This window comes from Wasmannia auropunctata, unplaced genomic scaffold, assembly GCF_000956235.1.
Source record: "Wasmannia auropunctata unplaced genomic scaffold, wasmannia.A_1.0 LD336116.1, whole genome shotgun sequence".
NCBI classification, from domain to species: domain Eukaryota; kingdom Metazoa; phylum Arthropoda; class Insecta; order Hymenoptera; family Formicidae; genus Wasmannia; species Wasmannia auropunctata.
The window spans coordinates 3,134,666-3,145,425 of NW_012026774.1; the positions used below are offsets into that span (position 1 = coordinate 3,134,666).

The 10,760-nt window shown below is 44.4% G+C and overlaps 1 protein-coding gene and 1 long non-coding RNA gene across 2 annotated transcripts in view; one reads left to right on the forward strand and one right to left on the reverse strand.

The window, feature by feature from the left end:
• LOC105448422 (patronin) overlaps positions 1-10,760 on the forward strand; it is a 48,204-nt gene continuing 37,444 nt past the window's right edge. Inside the window, exon 1 of the mRNA XM_011686952.1 lies at positions 1-965. Coding sequence (XP_011685254.1) covers positions 855-965 — 111 coding nt within the window. The 5' untranslated portion in view covers positions 1-854. The remainder of the gene's footprint in view (positions 966-10,760) is intronic.
• On the reverse strand, positions 7,284-9,485 carry LOC105447839. Its single transcript, XR_974168.1, has 2 exons — positions 9,116-9,485; positions 7,284-8,883 (listed from the first exon to the last, which is right to left on the reverse strand). It is a non-coding gene; the product is annotated as an uncharacterized LOC105447839 (long non-coding RNA).

The following is a 10,760-nucleotide window of genomic DNA, read 5'->3' on the forward strand; positions in this document are numbered from 1 at the left end:
ATCTCCGCGAGCCCGCGGCTCATAGTGCAAGTCACGGAACGTCCGCTGCAATTGGCGCTATAATTTCTCTATGACGCTCCAGAGGGATTGTATGAAGACAAAACGACTCGACCGCTTCTCCCCCACGCGGGAAGGTGTCGGAATTCCATCGTCGTCGGCACGATCGAAGACAGATGTTGGACTCGCGCCACGGGAGGATCGCGTTATTGAGAAGAAGGGAGTGATGCAGCTCTCGATGCAGCTGCAGCCGTCGTGCAGTCGTTGCTGAACGTTGCTTCGCGTCCTGCGTCTTTTTAATTATCTACTCGAAGGAGGAGAAAAAGTCGAGAAGCGCGGAGTCGTCGACGCGAGACGAGTGAATTAGTGAATTATTACGTTTTTAATAATGACTTCGCTCCGCAAAGTCGGCCGCCGAAATTAAATTCATCCGCCGAGCTCCCCTCTCGGCCGCTTTCCCGGAAGCGGACGTCGCGCGTATACCAAAGTTTCGCGCAAGAGGAGACGCCCGCCGACAACTTGCATGGATTGCATTACGAAAGTCACGAGACAATTCAGTCGGGAGATAATCTCGAGACGACGTGGAGAACGTGATGAATCGAAATGACCTAATTAGTGTATCGTTTTTTTATACGTGGCGTTTCCTTGTTGTGTCGGATCAAATCTTTCTGGTATTTCCCCCCCGATGAGGGATAGAACGGAGAATTTTTCATCGGCAAAAATCTGAGGAATCTCGTGCGATGCGTCGCAACTTTTCAATTTGAATCCCCCTGCGGATTCGATCTTAACGAGCGCATACCGAGAGCGACGCGAGAAGGAGTTTAACGAGGCGCAGGAGGTGTCGAGAAAAGGCGAGGATGGCGAGCGAGGTGATGCTGGCGCCCACGCCGGCGCCCGCGGCGACGTCCATACGCGAGATGGACGACGTCAGGGATATGGTTAGAAGCGCGACCGTCACCACGATTTACGTAAGTCGGTCTTTCGATCCGTGCATGAATTGCGATACATTGTGCACCGCAATTGGTATTCAGAGTGTCACTCGACTTCTCTCGATTCATATCATCCGCATGAAGCGGATATTTCTTCTAGCTGTAATAGAATGAATATATATGAATGTACACAGTAAAATTTATGATAGGTAATTTTTGAAGACGAGAAATTACTATTTTTGTGATATGAAGCTTCGCCATGCCACAAACATGTTGCGAAATTTTTGCAATATATACACTATTTTTTTCCAAGCTTGTAGTTTATAAAAAAAATTATATTTATAATTTGAATTTTAAAACGAGAAAATTATCTTCGTGGAAGCGGCTAGAGATATATACCTAAACTCTAAAGCTTTGCCATACGAAAGTTTCGCAACATTGTCGTGTAATTTTTTTCCCAAGCTTGCGGTCCGAACTCCTGGGATGCTGTTCTGCTTCTCGGACACGCGTTGCCTTATCTGCGGTTTTGCGTGCACGGTAGCACGTGCGCGCCGAGATACGCCATAAACTCGCGCGAATATTAAAGGCTTTCTTGGGGCGGCAATAATCCGCGGTTGCTTTACACACGCTCGCGGCGTGACGAAGGACAATAGTGCCAAGGACAAGATTTCACTCCCGAACGCTAATCGAGCGATCGTCACGGGCGGTGAACAGCGACTTGAGGAAAAACGCGCGCGTCGCTCGGAAATTCGAAGCGGTGTACTTTCGATCTCGCGAGAACGCGCGATATCTCGCTCGCCGCGCGATTTTGATCCCCCTCGCTTTATAATACAAATTGATATCGATTGAATCTTTATATTTATAGGAAAACAACGTGGAATTAGCGTCGTCTCGAGGCTGGAGCGCTGCTCTGTTATTAACGTCGCGATATCGCCTCGTTATACTTTTCCGATCGAATCGCGGAAGAACGGAGAGCGTTATACTGACGCGGCTTCCGCGGATCGCAATTTGCGACACGCTCCGCCGGCTTCTCGCCGCGCTGGAAGTGCTGTCGAGTCGTTGCACAACTAATTAATAGGTCGATCGCGTATGCGAAACGCGCCCGCCGCCGGAGATCTTATACAGCTGCAGCACGCGTCCAATCGATCTTTCGCAGCGATACGCAATTACACGAAGTCTTTCCGGAGTTAATCCGCGACCGAGACGCGTTACGCATCGTCGGAATGCGTGCTGTATTTGTCGGAAGTGATTCGTACGATATATACGCCGGTAGTCAAAGGAGCGCGATCTGATCCTTTCATTCTCTTTTTTCTTCAGATTTAAAAGTTATTGGCCGAATAAAGATATTTTCGCGCACGTATCTCTTTAGCCTTCCCTTCGCACTTTCGATTCGCGTCGGGCGCGTCGTCGGGCGTGGATTGTCGAAATCGCGTAGGCTGCCGCGGAATGGCACTCGACTGCCCACTCGGGATTGCGACTCGCGTTTGAGATCGCACGTGCGACGTGCCGATAAAATCGGTCTGCGAAACTGTTTCACGCTTATGTAAATTGTAATGTAAAATATTGTGTCCTTCGGCGGTCCCCTTTGCCGCACGAATTCCTCTAAATTTCGCCATCCGGAATCGGGACACCGTTTGACCACTTTCAAGACGACTTCACTTTCATTTTGAATCTATACCTGGCGTTTTGAGGTCTGCACTTGTCAGGACTTTTTAGATAATGCGACGTGACGAAACGAACCGTGATGTCATATGCGGATTTTATGCAATCTACGTAAGTGGAGCAATTTCCTTTTAAATATATTTGCTGAATATACGCTCGGAATTAGACTGCGGTTGCTGAAACGAGTATCACGGATGTAGCTCGTCGAGTCCCTAATAGTATACCTACCTAAGTTTCTATCGGTGAAACTAGTTTCGATACGTCAAGTCGTGCCAGGACGAACTTCGTAATTTCACTTCGGAGTCCTGCTGTAGTTTAAGAATTTCACTTAAAACTTGGTGCAAAAATTATCACGGAAAATCGCGCGAACATTTTTCTCAGAGACTGCACAGATCAAAATATATTTACGTTTATATTTTTCGCGCGACTAAATAAAAGTCAATCTTTCTCTTAATTTTGTATCATACTAATTATAATATAAAATTAAAAGTATTGAAGAAAATAGGTATCTTTACAGAATACAGGAATTTATAGCATTAATGATGGGATTTCCAAATATTATGCGCAATACATATAGCGATTGCCCAAGACGGACAGAAGCTGTGACCTTTTTCTTCTCTCGTCCCTTCTGTCGGCTTTATGACGTTCGTGGGCGGGCCGAAACGTGAAAAGCGAACGATTCCGTATTTGGTAGCGGTGCCGTTTCGTGATTGTTATTCACGAAAATCGTGTCGAACGATTCCATGCATCCGTGATGAACGTAAAACTTCGGTTGCCGGATCAAAGAGAAAGTGCATGGCGAGAGAAAGAAAAAAAAATAAATAAATCGAGCGCGATTTTCACCGTCGGCACATGATGAAGGGTCTCTCTTTCCGGCACCTTTCGCTGCCTTCTTCAAACTTTTTAACTCCACTCGAGCCGCACCTGCGAATTCCTTTCGAGTCGACCTTGCCACTTCGCACAACGACACGTTAGCAATGCAATGCTTTGCCCGAAAACTAATTAGTAATTCACCAAGCCATTAAATCATCACGACCGTTAGGGCATTGCCTTGAGCATGCAGAAACCGTTAAAGCGATGCAGTTGTCAGTGCGGTTGTCAGTACTGCGATTGCCAGGGCAGCGTTAATGTTATCTACAGCGAAAAAGATTAATGATCTTTTACTGTAATTTCTGTCAAGGTTATTCGAACGTAATATAATAAAATTAACGATATTACATGTTACATGTTTACTGCAGTAAACTCGTGCTACAATACGCAAGGTATGCAATTTAAAATCAAACTACGCTACGAGATAGGTGATTGTGATTATCGAGAGTCAAATGGGCTTTCCGTTATGGCCTCTTCAAATGCTACATTTGATACCGCGAAAAATAACTGCAGTCGACACCGTTTTCGAGTTATTCACCAGCATTTCGCTTTATCGTTCTACTAATCGATAGAGTGCACTTCCTTCTAATATCCAGTCAGGAAATAAACACCGACAGAAAAAAGCCATCGATTCTTCGCGCATTGGTAAATGGCGCGGCATGATTTCTTCCTTGAGACGCGGCGATTCGCGTAATTCGGCATAAAGATCTTTTTAGGTCGGTTCACTGTACGCGCGTCTTGCAATTAAAAAGTGTGTACTTTCATTTATTAAAAAAAAATAATAATAAAGCATGTTAGAATTTTGTATGACGACGTATGAAATTTACAGAATTTTCCCCAGAATTCTGTCGTGAATTGTATGCGTCTTCTCTGAAACGAGCTTGGAGCGACGCGCGCTGTTTACCCCGCGGTTTTATCAGCCGACTGCAACGGGCTCCGGTTGTTTAATTTCTACCTTTGGTTTCTACCTGCACACACGTCGCGCATTCCTGCACTCGCGCGCGTGGGTGCGAGTGGGTGTACACCGGCACCGGTTTACGATCGACTCTCGTCGCGCATTTTTTTCATATCCTTGGGAGGACGGTAAATTTTCTGAGGGGGCGTTATTTTCCGAGAGCTACTCCACTCTTTCGACGCCGTCGAATAACATTATCGCAACATCTATAGCTCCGAGCGTGAACACACGCTTTAAATTTAGGCGTATGACGGAGAGAGAGATTATTTTCCTTCTCGTGCGATTGACGGTTTCTGAATTATGGAGTATCTCGGAATGATCAAATTTTTTTTTCACATTGACGCGTGACGTACAGTTTTGGAAGTTGCTTAACCGTCTGCGTGGTAATCTTATCTCTCCTTGCCTCTTGTCTTATCTAGAAAAAGCATAATTCGAAACCGAGATCCGACTGTCTCTATCTACCCTCCCCGGTGTCGCAGTGTTTACACAGGCTTATCAACGTCGTCCGCAACGAGTAATCCAAAGCAGGCCGTGTTGCAGTGCATTTGCATATCCTACAGGACGGCGTGAGATTACAATGTCGACCGCACTATTGTCTCACGCAAAGCGTTGCATCCGCGTTACTTTGTCGTGCGATACACGCTTCACCTTTGTTCGAATCGCGTCACATATATAATTATTATTCGAAAAAGAGATGTGTACAAGTTTCACTTTGTTTCGTGCGCGTATCACAGACAATATGAAATTTGTACATATATCTAAAATTTATAAATCGTTTATAAATTTATAAATGTATATATTTGTATAGATTTAATTTTTATACGTTTGCTCAATTAATTTTAGTGAAAATGCATAATTAAATAGGAACTTAACGCATAATACATATAATGCTGCAGCTCCCCTGCAGCAGGCGCGAACTCTGCGGCGGAAAACGTGATGCAAATGTAAATAGGTGCACAGCGGTGGCGGAAATACAGGGTGCGCCGTGACTAACGTCGCTATTGAGCGTTGCCATTCAGAAAATTTTCAAGACGTCTTCAAACGTGCTTACCTCTGTTGTATCTATACTCAAACAATTTCTAAAGTATGCGCTGCAAGGAGAGAGAGAGAGAGAGAGAGAGAGAGAGAGAGAGAGAGAGAGAGAGAGAGAAGAGAAGCGGTAAATATCGACATATGACATATGTCCAACGGTGCGTTTTTTATTTTTCTCTTTTATATAATATCTGACAAGGACTTCCTGGACTTGGCTTTTGGTTTTGCTATAGAGAGAAATATCTACTGTAGACGCGATAATAATTCTATTAATACTATATTTATGGCCTAAACTTCCCCTCCGTGTAATCCCCCCCGTGATTGCATGTGCACGCAAACACGTACGTTGCCGTACATTTTTGCGAGAGTTAATTAACGTTACCGTGCCGCGAGATTGATTAGAGCCGCATTGTAGATTAATCGGTTGTTGAGTGACTCGGCAGATTTCGTCTACTATGCCATAATTAGTTTACAAGTAGTTATACCCCCCGTCATGAATGCTGCGAGCGCGAAAGTGGCGGAGATCTCACATAAATCACGAAGAACCGGGCTTAATTTGCGAAATTGTAAGTGTATCTAATTCGTTTGTGAAATCCGCCGATTGTAACGGCGATGGTATTTCGCGTACATAACAATCGAATTTATTTTTAGGCAGTTTACGATTTCACCTTTCTTCATCGACAATGATTGCGGTAGCGAAAACCTTCAATTTAACGTCATTTGTTTAACTTCGTCTCTACTGTACACTGCAATTGCAGCTTTACACGAAAAATATATCTCGTTAATCTGAAATTGAAATTCTGAAAAGGAATTAATTCCTTTCAGAACATCCAATTTAACAAATAATAAGGTCTTGTCAGTTCAGAAACTTGCTTGCTCACAAGTTGAAAGCTGAGCAGATAACGCCCTATTGTTTTAGTTAAGGAATAATTGATTTTAAATTTGTGTCAAAAAAAAATCGCACCTTCGCGAATCTCTACCTGAATTATTCGCTCTGCGTCTTCTCGTTTTGGGACATACCACATATATTGGAATTCACAGCCGAAGGATTAATGGATGATCGAAGTACTTGCCAATACGCGGCGGCCGTTGTCGCGGACATCGCGGAAGCGGTCCAAAGGGGAACGTCAAATATACCACACGTCGCGTGGAAGCGGCGCGAGGTCTCTCTACAATTACGTGCGACGTGCGGAGTAGTCGTCGGCGACGGCCGCTCCGGCCGGGACCGCAGCTCTTTGAAGCGTAAATATAGCGCACAAAACGACGCGGAGGCTTTACCGCGAAGTGAATGGCGGTGAAGCCCTTCTCTCTCTCTCTTCTCCTCCCTTCTCCCGTCTCTTCCGGCTTCTCGATCATCCATCGGCCCGTGAATTAATCCCGAAAAATAAAGGGATGCCTGTGGGCACCCCTTTTTACCCACGATACGCAACGACATACCCATGACGGGCAGTCGAGAGATCATTTTCGCGATCTGCACTATCATCGTCGAGCGAGAATGCGCGGCTAGATGAGCGTTAATTATCGTCCCGCGAGGGGAGGAAATCGTGCGCTGGGCGTAACAAAAATCTTTTATGGTTCACAATATGTAGAAACATGTGCGGCGTGTGTATAATGATATGCGCAAGGCGTACACGCCGTTTATCGTAAGCGCGCACGCACGCATGCATTTACCCATGCACGCACGCACGCACGCACGCACGCATTCACGGACGGGAGGAGAAGAACTGCAGTTTCATTTCGTCGAGCGGTAATTCAGGTCATTGACTCATCGACGAGAATATTTGTTGGACGTCGTTGAGAGACAGGGAGACACGGAGAGACAGAAAGAGAGAAAGAGAAACAATCCTGTTGTATTATATTTCGGGAAGGTGGGGCAAAAAATACAGACACGGGGTGTTCAGGCGTATCTGTGTAACGTTAGTAAAGTGGTGGCTCTCGAGACAGGGAAATAAATTGGCTGTAATTCGGGAGGGTACGGCAAACTCTGGCACTTGCCAGAATATCTCTCTAATGATAGCGCAACTCTCTTTTGAAAGAAAGAGAGAAGGAGAGACAAATTGGCGGTATTTCAGAAGAATAGGTCAAGTTAGTTTAGGTGTCCTACAAAAGCGCATACTGATATAATTAAAGTCAAAGGTTAATTAAAAAGTTATTTAACGCCGACAATTAGAGGGAATAAACGTATCTAGTGAAGCTTCAGCGGGATAGATAGGTAATTAAATAGTGTTCTACAGCTCTCGCTTTATCACGGCTTTTTCGGTATTTTCTAGTTAATTACCGGCGGTTCTCACGGCGACGATTTATCGCGGTACTCAATTGATCCTGAAAAATATCAAAGAAAATCACACGATTTTTAAGCCGTGAATTTGCCGCGCGGAACAGAAAGGAGGAAATAAAAAGCGATATTTCGATGCACTGTTCGATACACGTCTTGAAATCGCGATGTTTGTCCGTAGCTTTCGGGTCGTTAAACCCTCGGCAATTAGCGAAGAACAAGTGGACATGCTCAGACGGTCCTCGCTTTAAACGATCATTGCCTTCAACAAAGAAACAAATGAACGAGAATCGTATATAGATAAGATCGGCTGGGATTTCCGGTCGCGCACGCGTTCACTTCCCTCACAATTCTTTCTCTCCTTCCACATCCCGGGCTTCCTTCCGGATCGCCCAATGGAGTAGCACTTTTAATCCTTTCTCTTTATAATGATGAAACGTGTGACATTTTCTGTCGAAGAGTCATCGAGTTTTTAAATTTTCCTTCATTAAGCGTCATTCTCTTCTTTCTTCTCTGAGAAATGTGATTATATCATGCGTAAAGAGAGTTTCTCGCGTCTCGCGCGAAGAAAAATCCTGGAAGAGATTTAATCACGGTTAGTTTTATCATTTACTGTAGTCGGCAAAGTGTGATTTTTAACGCGAATTTCCTCGAGCGTCGCGCTCCTCTCATTGTAAAGGAAAGCGTTTGATTGCTTTTATTGCGCGCTATGGGTTGAACGTCTTCATGAATACTGTCGAGATTGAAAAGATTAATTGGCGCAGAAGCATCGATTGGATAAGCGCTGTCACTTTTGCCCCGCCTTGGTTTCCTCTTCGGTCATCGCGGGTATCGTTGCATCGCGAGAATCGCTGCAACGTCGTCGCGCTGCTGGGCGACGTCATACCGCGAAATCGCGAGATGTATGCCGGTCGTTCGACAATCCTGCTGCCCCGGCCCGGCGGAGGAAAGTAGAAAGTCGCACACTGTTTACAGATCGTACACGTTAATCGGACGTGAAACGCAGGTGCACACACGCGACTCGCTCGGCTCGCGCGGGAAGTCGATCGTTTCGAACGAGGTCCTCGTTAGCGGGCCTACCATTAATGATTCTTCAATTCCGCGAAAACATTCTCCATCGCAATTCGAGCGTGGCGCGTCCGATCCGAAAGGAATCGAGAAATCTGGAAAATTTTCAACATCAGTTTACTTTTTCTCCGCACAGTTAAATTAAGTCTTAACGATGATCTAACAAGGGAACTCACGGAAGACAATTAAAATACAAATACTGATAGTAAAACGTATTTTTATAGATTTAATTTTCATAAAAGTCATAAAGGAATCGCTAGTGATCTAACAAGAAATAAGAAATTTGTATATCATATATAGATTCTTCGTAGCTATAAATATACATACCATATATGCGAAATTTGTTTCGAGGCTCGATATCTCGAATCGATGATTCCACGATAACGGCGAGGAACGAGAGTGTGCAGCATTGCCTTCGGCTTGAAATTTCACCTCCAATTTAGTCGGTATGCTAAGCACTTCGCGGAACACGTTTCGGCTGGAGTTTCCATTAACGCGTTTTACGCTTATCGAACGTGCTTTTGTATGTACGTCTCACGTCGTCTGGCCGCCACTGGAGATGTAACGCCGGTCTTATCAATTTATAATAGTCCCGAGATTGGTCCCTTTGATCGCGCGATTCCTGTGCGAACTATCCGTGTGCTTTATCATTAACGGTAGCGTTGTAATTATCGCGATTCACCGCACGACGGCGATCTCTCGTTCTCTCTCCTCCCCCGGTTTCGAGTGTCGTTCAGGAGGAATCCGACTCGTATACGAATCTCGGTCTTATCGATCGCGAGGAATGCCGCCGCGATTAGATACCGTGTGTTTTACACGGTTTTATCGCCGGATTTAGAAAGTTATTTCAGTAATCGGTGCCGTCTTCATGACTGCCGAGCTTAAAGGTCGCGACGATTTATGGACGTGCAAGTGCATACACGCTTTTGCGCCGAATGATAACTCCGTTTCTGAAATTGTGTAATCACACGCGCATTTTATTCACACAAGCGTTTAAATGTTTCATCTAATACATGTCATATACGGAGTAGAATGTGCGATACTTTAAATAAGTTATTACTTCAAAAGTGTGCCATGCACTCGCGACGCTAATTACTACCGCAATTACCGTTTTACTACTAATCGCGCTTTCTTTAAATTGATTCAAACCGCGTTTAGAATAACTTATTTTGCCGCCCAGTCCGTTATTGCATTGCAGAATTGATTAAATTGAGGTTCCACGGTGACACTGTGTATTCCCGGCGACCTCGTTTACAAAGTTGGAGCACACGCCTCCCATTTTCCCTTTACGAGTGACACCGAGCAATTTTGTTGCACGTGCAGCACCCTGTACATCTCGTTATCGCCCTAATACATAACCCATCGGTTTACTCGGAATTGCTTTCAAATCTCGTTTATTCGGATCAATGAGTTTTTCGTTTATCTAATTCTCGATCGACAAATTCAATTATCTATAAAATTTATATTTACTGCAAATTATTTGCTGTCGAATAAAGTGGAGTGTTACGCGGAATGTAATCTTTTATGATATCGATTAATATTTGAAAAATAAAACCATATTCCAATGAGTGTTTTGCAATTACATATATCAAATGTAATATAATATTATAGGCTACCCGAATCTATTAAATTATTATTTTCTTACGCCTTTTATTACCTGCCTCACCTTTCCTGTCAAACGACTGTTAGGATGGGTGTATGCACTTTGCTCAATGGATATCCGATACAGAACTTCCATTTCGAGTCTATGTGGAGCGTGTCAGAAGTCGCGTGTCTTTCGCACGTGCACTTAAAATCCCGATGCATTATCTTCTTCGCACGAACGCTTTGTACGTTGCAGTTACGCGGAATACGAGCATTACGAGCTCGTTCAATTTACATCGCAATCTCTACGTCTCTTCGTCGCGTCGCAGCGAGTTTGTAATTCGAAAAATTCAAGCGGATAGTTCTATATATATATATATATATATAT